The 15613-nt window shown below is 47.6% G+C and overlaps 2 protein-coding genes across 7 annotated transcripts in view; both read left to right on the top strand.

Moving 5' to 3' along the window:
- FOCAD (focadhesin) overlaps positions 1-15613 on the top strand; it is a 302741-nt gene that overhangs the window by 275336 nt on the left and 11792 nt on the right. For all 6 annotated transcript variants that reach the window (XM_005209890.5, XM_024995511.2, XM_024995512.2 and 3 more), the window contains 4 exon segments: positions 577-705; positions 9717-9832; positions 13296-13556; positions 14212-14301. In XM_005209890.5, coding sequence (XP_005209947.2) covers positions 577-705; positions 9717-9832; positions 13296-13556; positions 14212-14301 — 596 coding nt within the window.
- Positions 720-9709, top strand: LOC100139990 (cullin-7-like). Its single transcript, XM_059889380.1, is given in 7 exon segments — positions 720-2027; positions 2030-2722; positions 2725-3201; positions 3204-3412; positions 3414-5607; positions 5610-5799; positions 5801-9709. Coding segments are annotated over 7 exon segments (5064 nt in total). The 5' UTR covers positions 720-1504; the 3' UTR covers positions 6579-9709.

Below are 15613 nucleotides of genomic sequence, written 5' to 3'. Positions count from 1 at the left end.
AGAATTTATCACTAAAGTCATGGTGCTGTGTCTTAGATAGCTGGTTAAAGTATGGATTAGCTATTTTGTGTGTTCACCTACCGTCAGCCACGGCACAAGCTGAGGAGAAGCAGCAGCAAGGAGTGCATGGGACAGAGTGTAACCATTTAGAGCCACAGGGACCAAAGTGACCCTTATCCTGAGAAGGGGATAGACCTGAGTGGCAGTAATTATCTCCTCTTCTGGAAGTAGATTAAGGAATGAGTGAGAGATAAGGCAGTAACATAAAGTAAGTTACTCTTTTTAGGAAATTCAATGAAAAGATATGCGAGAGCATGGAAGAGAGTTAATTAGCAATGTGGAACATTCCTATCCAGACAAGAAGGAAAGACTGAAAACAAATAAGAGAAAGGAGAATAGAGGGAGCAAAGTCTGTAGCAAGTAGGATTGACTTTAAGGGCACAGAATTGAAAGCCTGAACACAGCTGAAGCTGTGATACCAAATCCTTTGAAATGAGTAGAAAGGAGGGCAAGTGGCATCTTTCACTTTCATGATGCTATTGAGGTGTTTTATTATTTTTTTCCTTTCTGTTGCAGGCCCTGAATCTGTGCCCCCTTCCCTTCTCAAAGTTGTGATGAAACCCATAGCAACTGTTGGAGAAAACCACCAGTATCCTCCTGTGAACTGGGCTGCTCTCCTCTCTCCACTTATGAGGCTAAACTTTGGTAAATATCATGTGTTTTTTGGTCTTCAGACTCTGCTTTTAGGTTGTGACCTGAATAGAAAATGAGATTTTTGGGGTCACAATTGATAGTGACTGAATGGACCTCTGGGAATGTAAGGTTTGCCTTCTTGGGTGGGACAGCTGGGTTACTTCATTGAGTCACTTTTTAAATAGCTGAGGAGGACATTTGAAGACATACCAGATGCACTCATCAAAACAGTACTTGACTGAGATGTGCATGTTGCTGGGTGTGCAGTGTAGAGCACAGAAAGCCTGATTTGATGGTTATCAGGCTGCACTTCCAGAACTCCAGGTTTCAACGAAATGCCCTATGGGATGCTGTATTAGTTTTCTGTTGCTGCCGTAACAAATTACCACAGACTTAGTGGCCTGAAACTATACAGATTTATTATCTTATAGTTCTGTAAGTCAGAAATCCAGCATAGTTCTCACTTCACTAAGATCAGGGTATCAGCAGAACAACACTCCTTCCATTGTTGCCCAGGGGAGTGATGTGGCTTGAATGTTTGTGTTCCCTGAAAATGCATATGTTGAGATCCTAACCCTCAGTGTGATGGTATTAGGGAGTGGGTCCTTCAAGGGCAATTAGGTCATGAGGAACCCTCATGAATGGAATTAGTGTCCTTCTAAAAGAGGTCCACAGTCCACCTCGACCCCTTTGGGGGCCCAGGCAGAGCCCAAATCTCCACCAGTGCCGCTGCCATCGTCTGTGCCACATTCCTAGCTTGGTGAAGGACAGGCCTCATGCTGGGACCCCCATCGACTTCTGAGGTACCAAGATGGTGGGGGAACTCCATTACAGGGAATTCAGGGTGCCCCTGGGGCCCGACTTGCACGCTTATCCGGACAAGCTGATCCGCCAGCGAGTGGGCCATGATGGGCATCCTGAGTACCAGATCCTCTGGCTCATCCTCCGGCGTGGGGATGATGGGGAAGGGGGCTCCAACCACGTGGACTGCAAGGCTGAGCACATCCTGCTATGGATGTCCAATGATGAAATTTATGCCAACTGCCACAAGATGCTGGGTGAGGATGGCCAGGTCATCGGGCCCTCCCAGGAGACAGCAGGGGAGGCTGGAGCACTGGACAAATCCGTGCTGGGGGAGATGGAAACCGACATGAAGTCTCTGATTCAGAGGGCACTTCGGCAGCTGGAGGAATGTGTGGGCACTATTCCTCCCGCTCCTCTGCTCCACACTGTCCACATGCTCAGTGCCTATGCCAGCATTGAGCCCCTCACCGGGGTCTTCAAAGACCCAAAGGTCCTGGACTTGCTCATGCACATGCTTAGCAGTCCCAATTATCGATTCGCTGGAGCGCGGGCTGGATGATTCAAACCCTGGCCTCCCATGATGCTAGGACCTGGAACCAGATCCTTTTCTCACTAAGCCAGCAAGAGGCCATTGAGAAACACCTGGATTTTGACAGCTGCTGTGCTCTGCTGGCACTGTTTGCACAGGCCATGCTCTCTGAACACCCGTTGTCTTTTGAGAGCATTCAGCTTCCACAGGTCCCAGGAAGGCTGCTCTTCTCCCTGGTGAAGCGCTATTTGCATGTCACCTTCCTCCTGGATCAGTTGAATGACACTGCTGCAGAACCAGGAGCCCCGCACTCCACTCCTGAGGAGCTGAGTGGGGAGAGGGGTCGCCTGGAGCTGGAGTTCAGCAAGGCTGTGGGCACGCTGATCTCAGAGCTGGTGCAGGCCATGCGCTGGGACCAGGCCTGGAGCAGACAGGGGTCCTCAGGATAGCCCTCCAGTTCCATCTTCCAGCCCCAGCTGGTGGATGAGGGCCCAGGGCTCCCATCTGCCCAGGCCTTGCCTTCCTGCAGGAGGTCAAGGAGGTTTTGACCTCGCTCTGAGTTCGCAAGTGGCAATACCTATGCCTTGTACACGCGGGATGCACTGCAGCCGGGCATGCGAGTGTGGATGCTGGATGACTATGAGATCAGCGTGGGCGACGAGGGCAAATTCCGGCAGAGCAACAATGGCGTGCCCCCGTGCAGGTGCTGTTGGAGTCAACAGGCCGCACCTGTTGGCTGTACTGGCACATGCTGGAGATTCTGGGCTTGGAGGAAGACATTGAGAACATGGTTGAGGCTGCTTATAAGTACCAGGGGGCAGTGGTCAGTGCAGCCATGGGTACAGCCCTGCCGTACTGGCACTGGAAGCCCATGACCGAGCTCTATGCTGTGCCCTACGTGTGGCCTGCGGACGAGGACACTGAGGAGAGTGAACACCTGACCCAGGCCGAGTGGTGGGAGCTCCTCTTCTTCTTCAAGAAGCTGGATGGCCCCAACCATCAGGAGGTTCTCCATATCCTTCAGGAGAACCTGGACAGGGAGGTTCTGGATGACGAGATCCTGGCTGAACTGGCTATGCCCACGGAGGTGGCCCAAGACCTGCTGCTGGCTCTGCCACAGCGACTTGACAACAGAGCCCTCAGGGATGTGCTCAACTGCCGCGTCTACAGGAAGTACGGCCTGAGGCCCTGGCAGGGCAGCCGGCCCACCCATCCCTACTGGAAGCCTGGGCCCAGCCTCAGGAATCAGCTGACGCAGCCAGAGTGGAAGCAAAAGAAGCCCCAACTCAGGGCTCCAACACACTGCTGCAGCATCTGGCAGAGGGTTTCGGTCCAGCTGGGAAAGTCTTCCTGGATCTGGAGGGAGCGTTCCACTCAGAGGGGGCCCCGGCAGGGAGAGGCCAAGCCCCTCCTCCTGCAACTGCAGCGGCAGCCCCAGCCCTTCCTCGTGCTCATGCGGAGCCTCAACACTCCTGCCGCCAACAAGCCCCTGCACCTGGCTGTTCTGAGAATCCTGATGCAGCTGGTGGATTTCCCTGAGGCACTACTGCTCCCCTGGCATGAAGCTATGGACACCTGCATGGCCTGCCTGCAGTCCCCAAACACTGACCGAGAGGTGCTCCAGGAGCTGATCCTCTTCCTGCACCGCCTGGCCTCCATAAGCAGGGACTATGCCGTGGTGCTCAATCAGCTGGGAGCCCGGGATGCCATCTCCAAGGCTCTGGAAAAGCACCTGGGAGAGCTGGAGCTGGCTCAGGAGCTGCGGGACATGGTATTCAAGTGTGAGAAGCATGCCCACCTCTACCGGAAGCTCACCACCAACATCCTGGGAGGCTGTATCCAGATGGTGCTGGGCCAGATTGAAGACCACAGACGAACCCACCACCCCATCAACATCCCCTTCTTCAATGTGTTCCTCAGATACCTGTGCTAGGGCTCTAGCATGGAGGTGAAGGAGGACAAGTGCTGGGAGAAGGTGGAGGTGTTGTCCAACCTGCACTGGGCCAGCAAGCTGACGGACCGCAACCCCAAGACCTACTGGGAGTCCAACGGCAGTGCCGGCTCCCACCATATCACCCTGCACATGCAGCAGGGCATCCTCATCAGGCAGCTGGCTCTTCTGGTGGCTAGCGAGGACTTGAGCTACATGCCGGCCAGGGTGGTGGTGTTCGGGGGCGACAGCACCACCTCCCTTAACACGGAACTCAACTCAGTGAACGTGATGCCCTCCGCCAGCCAGGTGGTCCTCCTGGAGAACCTGAGCCGCATCTGGCCCATCATCCAGATCCGCATAAAGCGCTGCCAACAGGGCGGCATTGACACGTGTATTTGGGGGTTGGAGGTCCTGGGCCCCAAGCCCACGTTCTGGCCGGTGTTCCGGGAGCAGCTGTGCCGCCACACACGCCTCTTCTACATGGTCCGGGCGCAGGCTTGGAGCCAGGACATCGTGGAGGACCACAGGGGACTCCTGCACCTGAGCTCCAGACTCAACGGGGCCCTACGCCACGAGCAGAACTTTGCTAGTCACTTCCTCCCTGACGAAGAGGCCGCCCAGGCACTGGGCAAGACCTACTGGGAGGCCTTGGTCAGCCCCCTGGTGCAGAACATCACCTGCCCTGATGAAGAAGGCGTCAGCCCCCTGGGCTGGCTGTTGGACCAGTACCTGGAGTGTCAGGAGCCTGCCCACAACCCGCAGAGCCACGCGGCAGCGTTCTCCTCCTGGGTGTGCCGCATCACCCACCTGCTGGTGCACATGGAGCCCTGTGAAGCGCCCCACTTGGTGGCGGCCTCGCCTCGGCCCAAGGGCAGAAACAGAAGCCACGACTGGAGCTCCCTGGCCACCCGGGGGCTTCCCAGCAGCATCATGAGAAACCTGACGCACTGCTGGCGGGCGGTGGTGGAGGAGCAGGTGCACAGCTTTCTGACCTCATGCTGGCAGGACGATGACTTTGTGCCCCACTACTGTGAACACTTCGGTAATCTGCAGAAGGTGAGCTCTGAGCTGTTTGGGCCACGGGCAGCCTTCTTGCTGGCGCTGCAGAATGGCTGTGCCGGTGCCCTGCTGAAGCTGCCTTTCCTTAGAGCTGGCCACATGAGCGAGCAGTTTGCCCAACACATCGACCAGCGGATCCAGGGCAGCTGGATCGGTGGGGCACGGGGAATGGAGATGCTGGCCCAACTGCAGCTATGCCTGGAAACCATCCTCATCTTCTCTGGTCTGGAGATAGCCACTACTTTCAAGCATTACTACCAGCACTACATGGCGGACCGTCTCCTGGGCGTGGGCTCGAGCTGGCGGGAGGGGGCCGTGCTGGAGCAGATCGGCCCCTGCTTCCCCAACCGCCTCCCCCAGCAGATGTTGCAGAGCCTGAGCACCTCAGAGGAGCTGCAGCACCAGCTCCACGTATACCAGCTCCAGCGGCTTGATCAGGAACTCCTGAAGCTGGAGGACACAGAGAAGAAGATACAGGTGAGCCGTGACGCCAGTGGCAGGGGCCATGAGAGAGGGACTGGGGAGGAAGCTGAGCTGGAAGCTGCGGCCTTGGCAGCAGCAGCAACAGCCAGCGTGGCGGGGGAGGAGGAGTAGGAGAGGATCTCTACTATGAAGGGGCGATGCCAGAAGTGTCTGTGCTCGTCCTGTCACCGCGCTGCTGGCCCACCGCCTCCATCTGCCACACGCTCAACCCCAGAACCTGTCTGCCTGCCTACCTGAGGGGCACCTTGAACTGATACTCCAACTTCTACAACAAGTGTCAGAGCTGCCCTGCCCTGGAGTGGCCCGCAAAGGCGACTGCAGTGGACGTGGCTGGGCCGGGCAGAGCTGCAGTTTGGGGACCAGATGCTGCATGTGTCCACCATGCAGATGTGGCTGCTGCTGCATTTCAACAAGCTGAAGGCGGTCTTTGTGGAGAGTCTGCTGGCCCTCTCGGGGCTCCCTCCAGACATGCTGAATCAGGCAGTTGGGCCTCTGACTTCCTCAAGGGGCCCCCTGGACCTTGATGAGACAAAGGACACCCCAGCAGGGTTGCTCAAGATTCGAGACGGCAGCGAGGAACCCAGGCCTCGGAGGGGCAACGTGTGGCTCATCCCAGCTCAGACATACCTGAAAGTTGAGGACGAAGAGGGCCGGAACTTGGAGAAGAGACGGAACCTTCTCAACTGCCTCATCGTCCGAATCCTCAAAGCCCATGGGGACGAGGGGCTGCACGTCAGCCAGGTTGTATGCCTGGTGCTGGAGGCTTGGCAGAAGGGCCCGTGTCCTCCCAGGGGCCTGGTCAGCAACTTTGGCAGGGGGTCCACCTGCGGCAGTGCTGACGTTCTCTCCTGCATCCTGTACCTGCTGGGCAAGGGCACGGTGAGACGCCAGGACGACCGGCCCCAGATGCTGTCTTATGCGGTTCCCATGACTGTCATGGAGCCTCACACTGAGTCCCTGAACCCAGGCTCCTTGGGCCCCAACCCACCCCTCACCTTCCACACCCTGCAGATCCATTCCTGGGCTGTGCCCTACGCCTCCTGCACAAGCACCCGGAGCTTCTCTACCTTCCGGTAGCCCTGGAGACAGGGTCAGGGCTAGGTAGGGCCGGGGCTTTCCACAGAATAAAATGCAGGAGTTTGATTACTTGGCCTGTGTGGTAACTGCCAGGGATCTGCCAAGGGTGGGGACTTTCCTGGCTGAAAGGAGACAGGAGCCCTCAGCTCCAAGGCTGAATCATGCCATGGCAGGGTCCTTTGGGTAAGGATGGCAGGCTATGTGGAACTGAGCACCCTCCTCTCGGCTAAGGGAATTAAGTGGACTCCAGGGGTGGGCCTTCTTGGAGGGTATGTGGTCAGACGAGCTTTCACCTGGCAGGCTGGAGAGTCAAGCCCATCTCGCCACAAGCTGGATGGCTTGCAACTTCAGCAGATCATCAAGCAGGGATCTATTTTCCTTGTTTGTGGAATTGATTGGACACTGTGCCCTCCGGAGCTAAGGCTGACAGGGAAGGTGAGATAAAGGACCCTTGTGGCCACTGCAGGCCCCCAGGACCTTAACGTGTTCCACCTGGAAGCTCTAGGATCTGGGTTAGAAGGAACTGCAGCTCCCATCGCTCCTCCTTGCCCCTGTGCACTCCCGCACACCAGTAGCCTTCCCTGCCCTCGGGACTTTCCATCTCTGCAGGGCAAACATTCCCAGGCTGTGACTTTTGCTTCCCTGATCCTTATAGTCCTAGAGCTAGTTTGCACACCAAGGAGCACATAATGATCCCGTTTATAGTCATGTCCCCCAGCCAACCAGTCTAGAGACAGATGTGGTTTAGTGGTTGCCTATAGTTGGGGGGATTTGGAAAAACTTAGGAGTAGCTGCTACAAGGTGTGCCATTTCTTTTGGGGGTGTTGAAAATGTTAAAAATTGTGGTGATGGTCAATTCTGTTAATATATTAAAAATCACTGAACTGTTAACACTTTAAATGGGTAAAGTATATGCTATGCGAATTGTATCTCAACAAAGCTGTTAATAAAAACCAAAACCAACCAGAAAAATAAATAAATAAAAGAGGTCCACAAAACTCCTCAGTCCACACTGTGAAGACACAGAAAGAAGCCAGTAGACTGCAACTCAGAAAAGGGCTCTCACCAGACACCCAACCATGCTGACACCCTGATCTTGGACTTCCAGCCACCAGGACTGTGAGAAATAAGTCTCTGTTGTTTACAGACCACCCAGTCTGGAGTGTTTTGTTATAGCAGTCCAAGCAGATTGAAATGGGAAGAATCCATTCCCCTCCCTTTCCCAGCTTCTAGAGGATGCCCAGTCCGTGGCTTGTGGCTCCCTTTCTTGGTCTTCAGCACAAGCAGCAGAGGGCTAAAGAATCCTCATGCTGTCATCTTTCCGATTCTCTGAAGGCAGAAAAGGTCTTCCATTTGTAAGGATTCATATGATTAATGGGTCTATTTGAATAATCCAGGATAATCTCCCCATCTCAAGGTCTTTAACCTTAATCACATCTGCAAAGTTCCTTTGCCAAGCAAGGGAACATATTCACAAATTCCAGAGGTTAGATGTAGGCAGATTATTCTGTTTATCCCGGGTACTTTGTGGTGAGAGGTAAAGGGAATGCACACCTCTGTTTGTCCAAAGAAAATTCTGTGATGGAGCTAGCATATTAGCATATGGAAATTTAGCTTCATATATCAATATTTGCACCCCCAACTCCAAAAAAGAGGGAGCGAGAACAACTTTAACAGTGCTATAAGTTATGGATTATATATATGTTTATTTGCATGAGTGCTCTATTATTTACAGTAGGTGCTTACTTACATATGATATACAAAAAGATTTGTATACTATAATTTATGTGCAATTTACAGGATAATCAAAGACGATTTTAACTAAACACAGTTTTTCATTTGAATGCTTTCATTTGAACCTAATCCTATGTAAGATATGGTGTCACCATACTATATATCCACAGATTTCATTTGAAAACTATGTTCCCCTGCCCCTCCCCACTTTTATGTGCTATGTTGAAGACGTTGGTATTTTAGTAGAAAGAAGAAAAGGCCTGGTTAGTGTTGAGGTCCTTTAATGGACTGGAACCTGGTGGTCCGGAGTCAATGATAAGAAAGTAAAGGAGAGAAAGAGGCTAATATTCCTTGGTTTACACAGAAAGCCAATAAAGCCCCTTCATGGGGCTTGCTCTGTTCACGAAGGCCTCAGGCGCCCTCTCAATGGGGTGAAGGCGCAGAGTGCCTTCGAGAGAGAGTCTTAGAAGCCCAGGCAGGAAAGTGAACTCAGAGAGCCTCTGTGCTCCAGGGGACCAGCCTAAAAAAGAGAGGGGAAGAGAGAGAGAGAGAGAAAGAAAGAAAGACACGGGGACCAGAGCTCTGATGGAGCAAAGGTGTTTTATTCAACATTGTGTAGATATTTATACTACAAGATAGCTATTTTCAGCAGAGATAAAATCAAAACTTACAAGTTATCAAGAAAACATGAGGTCATCCATATGAAAGAGAGAGTTGTAAATAACCACTTTTACCATATGGTTCATAAAAAGGAATAGGGTACTTATCACTGTATAGAAAAACTAACAAAGGAAATCCCTGGATTCCTCAGTCCCTGGAGAGGCTTGCCTCTCCTCTTAATTCCTGAATATTCAGGAATTAATAAGGAACAGAGAATTCCTGACAGATGCAAAACAGCACACAGGAAGCCTCCTGTTAAATGCTTCCTGACAGGTTAGGAAGATGTATCTGCTGATGGGGATCAGGCTTAAAAAAGACTGGATCATTAGAGAATGTGACCTCTTTAAATCCTTCCAGATCTGGATTTGTCTATGTGCTGATTCCAAGGTGGAGAGGAGAAAAAAAACAGAAATGAAATTTTTAGCTAGAATTTTCTCAAATTTATAATAGTATTTGAGTCTTTAGGTTTGTCTGGACATTGTAAGAGAAATTTGCCAAGCTAGTTCAAGATTCTTACCAGTCCCAAGACTTAGGCCTCTAATCCAGTAGATACATTCATTTGCTTCACAACTAAAAACGTCTCTTGAAATACTTTATGGTTTGCTGAAGTTCCATTACTGTTAAGACATCATACGAAAGTTCTTTTACATTTAGCTATGTTATTGGGAACACTAAAACCTAAACATGAGTTACAAGAGGCACCTACCTGCATTACAGATATTCTTCCCCCTTCCTCCCTTTCAGGTGAAGAGATTCAGCAACTGTGTCTTGAAATCATGGTGACCCAGGCACAATCCTCCCAGAATGTCACTACACTGTTGGGAATGTGGGTGATGCCACCTCTGATCCATGGTCTGAGTGTGAGTAGTAATTAAGGGTGTTGAGCAACAGCAGGGTATAGTTGTTGTGGGGGAGATCAACATTCATTTGGGTATGAGTTCTCAAGGTCGAGAGTGGACAAGTGGGATCTCACAAAGAGTGAGCAATTGACAGTAGCTGGCCAGGAGATTGGAAAACTGTGAGACTTGGAACTCCGCCATAGCCATCACCATGGATGCTTTTGACTTTTCATGCTTTTCATGTTTATTACAAGAAAAAGGGGAAATGATCAGAGATATTCAAGTTCCTTTCTCAGGACCACACAGGTAGAATGTTGTAGAGTTACTGGAACCTGGGTTTATTTGTTTATATGATCTACATAATCATTACAGCAGGGATTAAAAGAAAGGCAAATCCACATGCTTTGGATAAACAATCCCTCATCCCTCCCTTTCACAAAAAGGCAGCAATTAAGGTGAGCCTTGAAAGCTTGGTAGGATTTTGTTAGGCATCAAATTAGAGACCCCAGAGGGTGTATGTAGGAGGGTGTAGGGGGAGAGAGCAGGATATCTCTGTCCATAGGTGTTCCGCTTGAGTAAAGTGCTGAGGAAGACGTGATCCAGCCTAGTCTTTGTGACAGAAGTGGCAGCAGCTTCCAGGGTATAGACTAAGGGTAGGTAGGAAGAATGGGGTGAGATTATTTAAAGATATGACATAAGCAAAGATGTATCATTTCGGTTACATTTCAAGTTAGGACAAAAAAAGCATATTCCATGATTCCTTAGAGGTTCACCAATTGATTATGAACTAAATGATCTCCTTTTTTAAATTCTTCTATTGCTGGAGGCTTTAATTCTTTCAGAATGGTGAAAAGCTCTCTTATTATTTCATCTTTTTTATGTATATAATCATCTTTATTGTAATTCATGAGTGCATTAAAAACTGATATGGAGCTCTTTATTAACATGTAGATTCTCATGGGCTTGTACTTTTTACTTTTACTTGAGAATGGTAAAAGGGGCCAACAGCTTAGTATCATCACATCAAGTTCTCAACTCCTGGAAGCCGGGAGGCTCTCTTAGGGTTTCCAGATCACCATACTGTCTGCTGAACTGCCCATGCCCAAGTGTCTTCTGGAATTCCGTATAAATTTCAATAGGCACCTGGCCAACAGAACCCTGTTACTTTGCTTGTTTTTAAGGTGCATTTCCAGGGCTAAACACTGTGCCCAAACATTTTCAAATTGCCCCGGCTAATCTTCCAGGTAGTCTGTTACTCACTTTACTAATCTCCCTGCCAGATTAAGAACCCCAAAGCTTTGTTAACCACAAAGAAGTTAGGCGAGGCTCTTTTTCTCTTCCCAGGTCAAATTATTTGGAATCCCAAAAGAATGCTAGTATCAAAAGTGGAGGACAGTAGTCTTTCCTGAAAAAGCCCTTGTCTTTTGACTTTAGTCTCTACTCTGTGCTTTTTTTAAAAAAAGTTTTCCTACATCTCCTAATTCTTCTTAATTGAAAGGCAGTGTTATTGACATCTGTAGCTGCTGTTACCTGTCTGCTCCAAGCAGCTCCCATCTAGCTGCCATTTAATGAGCACTTGTTACATTCCTCTTGCTGCTAAGCACTCAGCGAACACTGTCCGTCATCAGATTTAATCTCTCTTCAACCCTGACAGGGGCTTCCCAGGTGCACTAGTGGTAGAGAATCCACCGACCAGTGCAAGAGATAAAAGAGACACGGGTTTGATCCCTGGGTCAGGAAGATCCCCTGGAGAAGGGCATGGCTATCCACTCCAGTATGCTTGCCTAGAGAATTCCATGGACAGAGAGGCTTGGCAGGCTACAGTCCATGGGGTCGCAGAAGAGTTGGCCACAACTGAGCATGCATGCATATGTACAGCCCTGATAGGCTGATTTTTTTACAGCTCTATTGAGTTATAATTTATATTCCATAAAATATGGCTATTTTAAGTGTATGATTTGATGAGTCTTAGTACATTTATTGGAGAAGAAAATGGCAACCCACTCCAGTGTTCTTGCCTGGAGAATCCCAGGGACGGGGGAGCCTGGTGGGCTGCCGTCTATGGGGTCACACAGAGTCGGACACGACTGAAGCAACTTAGCAGCAGCAGCGGTACATTTATACATTTTCATCCATCATCAATAGCATTTCCACCACCCCAAAAAATTCCATTGTGCCTACTTATAGTTAATCCCCACTCCCAATCTCAGACCCAGGCTACCATTGATCTTCTTTTGGTCTCTATAATTTTGTTACTTTGAAGAACTTTCATATACATTTACATTTCATATAAATTTTAGAAATTCTTTAGAATGGAATCATACAATATGAAAACTTTTGTGTCTGACTTATTTCACCTCTGAGAAGTAGATTTTTTTAAATTGTTTCCATTTTACAGTTTGATAAACTGAGGCAAGTAGAGGTTAAGCAAAGCTTATACAGCTCATCAATGGGAACACTAGCTGACTCAAAAGCCTGTGCTTTGAACACTGTTCTATTAATGCTTTGTTCCTTTTAAATCATTTATAATTCTAACTGCCTGTTTTCTTGATCTAAGATATTTTTCTAGGTTTTAGTTATCCCTCCATTTCTTCTTTAAATCTGTCCTTTTTTTTTTTTTAACATTCATCTTTGATTAGGAATCTTATTACCTTTGTTAATTAACAAATTGTAAATTCATTTTTTTTTAATTATGTACCTTCTCATTTTAAAAAAAAGATCTGAAATGGCATGTTCTTTAATGTGAAATATTGTGTAACTCATGCAGCTACATTGATCTTTTTAGAAATTTACCGATTTTTGTCAGATTTTATATTATAAAACACTTCTTTCAGACTTGCTGCTCCTTTAGTATCATACTTAACGTTTCTAAGAATTTTTGAAGCCTGCTTCCTTACAGTCTATGGCTCATAGCTCTCATTACCGCACCCCTTCTTAGCTATCCTGAACTCTAAGATGCTATGGTCAGTTTCACATGCTCGACTGGTTCTTCTTGGCTCAGAACTGGCCCCAGAACTCCTGTTCCCCTGATTATTTTCTCATGCTTTCTCAGAAGAAGAAATGAATAATATCAAATATTCTGTTTAGCCTATTTCCAGCAGTTGAGCCTTCATCTCCAGTAGCTTTTCTGGCTAGAGAATGTGACCTTTTAAGACTGAATAGCAACTGTCATGTACTTTGAGAAGTAGCATTTTATTCCCCTCACTGGAAAGACCCAAGATTTGAGATGAGTAGTTCACAGATGGATTGGCAGATGCCATATATCCACACAAGCACCCTAGATCAGAAGTCACTGCAGCAGCTAACATCACAGGCATCGTTGGTCCATTGGCCCATGAAGCTGTGGGGAAATGGGGGTCTAGGAAGCAACCTGAACCTTTTAAAATTTAATTTTACTCTCAGACATGGTGATGACCTAGAGGTTTTGAGCATTACAAACCCAGACTTGCCTGTTTACATCTGACCTCTTCGGTTTCTCTTTCAGCTGAATATCAAGAAATACCTTCTCTTATCTGTGCCTTCATGGATAAAACATGTCTCTGATGAACAGATCGTGGGTTTTGTGGAAAGCTTAATGGTGGCAGTTTTTAAAGCAGCTTCCCCACTCTCCAGTCCTGAGTTACGCCCAAGTGCCTTACAGGGCCTGAGTCAGGCCATGAAACTGCCCAGCCCTTCCCACCACCTCTGGAGTCTGCTCAGCGAAGCTACTAGGAAAATTTTTGACCTCCTGCCAAATAAGATTCGGGTGAGGAACAAAAATATTTGCATTCCTGACAATTTGTGTTTGGGATTTTTTAAAGCCTTTTGGCAAAGTGGGGAGGTGTATGTTTTTAAGAATGTGGTGGGAAGACTAGCAAGAAATAACCACATTCTTCACTAAGAATGTTTGCTTCCAAAATCTAAATCAAGGTTGAAAATTTAGAACCAAAGTTTTGAGCACGCTTTGAAGCAAGGTTAACCAGTGTAGCACCAGGAAATTTGCTCTCAAGTCTTTTACCAAATGCCTGTAGAAGATGAGCAAGTTCAGAAACCCTTACACCTGAGGAATCCTTGGGCGTATTGTCCAACACACTTAATATTTGCATCAGGTGACTTAATACTAGCTTTGCCCCTCCCCCAACAGACTTCTGAAATGTAGTTGTGCAAAGAAGTAGAAAATCCATCTAGAATGATGGGTTCTGATCAGGAGAAAAAAGTACAGGCAGACAAAATACACCAAATAACAGGAAAGATGCTGTCTAAATGATAAAAAATGGGCCACGGGTTTTGGCTTGGTTAAAATTACAATCTCATCAACCGCTGTTCATGGAGATAAGCAAAGCTAAAGATTTGTCAGAGCAGTGAGAATATGCGTGTTATCTTATACTGTATTTTGACATGCTTGGGATTTTTCTTACCAGAGAAATGATCTAGAGCTGTATATCAGTGTAGCAAAGTGCCTCTCGGAAATGACAGATGATGAAGCCGATCGGGTTGCCCAGATTACTGAGGTAATAACATATCCATGTGTTTTTTCATTATTGAGATGGGTATTACAATTGATATGGTTATAGTGTCCTTTTGGCTGAAGCTCATTTTGTTTCATGTTTGTTAGTTACTGGCCAATTTCAGGAAACTCTCTCTTTCACTGAGGGGTCTCATGTCCAGCCTAGTATGGTTGGATATGCAGTAGTATAAATGGGTAGATGAATGAATAACTTTTTTTTCAACTGGAGCATAGTTCCTTTACATTGTTGTGCTAGTTTCTATTGTACAGAGAAATAAATCAGCTATATGTTGTGAACCTATATCCACTCTATTTTGGATTTCCTTCCCATTTAGGTCACCACAGAGCATTAAGTAGAATTCCTTGTGCTATACAGTAGGTTCTCATTAGTTATCTGTTTTATTCATGCTAATGTATATGTGTCAATCCCAGTTTCCCAATTCATCCCACCTCCCCATTCCCTTCTTAGTGTCCATACATTTGTTCTCTATTTCTGCCTTGCAAACAGATTCAGCTGTACTGTTTTTCTAGATTCCATTTATATGCATTAATATACGGTATTTTTCTCCTTCTGATTCACTTCACTGTGTATGACAGTCTCTGGTCCATCCACATCTCTACAAATGACCCAGTTTCATTCCTTTTCAGGCTGAGTAATATATATTCCATTGTATATATGTAGTAGTATAAATGGAAAGATGAATAATAACTTTTTAACCTAACTAATCGCACTTTGTCAAGAACATTTTAGTGTTCCCTATGGGTAAAAAGCATTAGTCTCTCAGTTAGACTCTCCAAAACCCCATGGACTGTAGCCTCTGTCCATTGAATTCTCCAGAAAGATCCCCTGGAGAATTGGATACCCACCCAGTGTTCTTGACTGGTGAATTCCAGGGACAGAGGAGCCTGGCAGGCTACAGTCCATGGGCTTGCAGAGTCGGACATGACTGAGCGACTAAGCACAGCACAGCCCAAGCAATTTAATGAGGAAATGCTTGAGAGAATGCACTCTGGAGCCTCACTGCCCAGGTGCGAAATCCAGTCTCTAATTTACTAGCAATGTGACCTTGGTTAAGTGTCATATTCTTTCTCTGCCTCGGTTTCTTGATCTATAAAAGGGAAATAATAGTGCATACCTATTAGGGTCGTTTTGAGAGTTAAATGACTTAATCCATGTTAAGTTTTGGAAAAGTGCCTGACCCAAGGCAAGGATTCAGTAATAACATTATCATAATTACTGCATTCATGTAAGGTATTATATCTGGTTATTATATTCATGTTGTATAGTTGGAAGTTAATATAATTTGCTTTGTGGT

This window comes from Bos taurus, chromosome 8 (assembly GCF_002263795.3).
Source record: "Bos taurus isolate L1 Dominette 01449 registration number 42190680 breed Hereford chromosome 8, ARS-UCD2.0, whole genome shotgun sequence".
NCBI classification, from domain to species: Eukaryota; Metazoa; Chordata; class Mammalia; order Artiodactyla; family Bovidae; genus Bos; species Bos taurus.
Note: the sequence above shows the minus strand (reverse complement) of the source record. Positions and strands in the feature narration are given on the sequence as shown.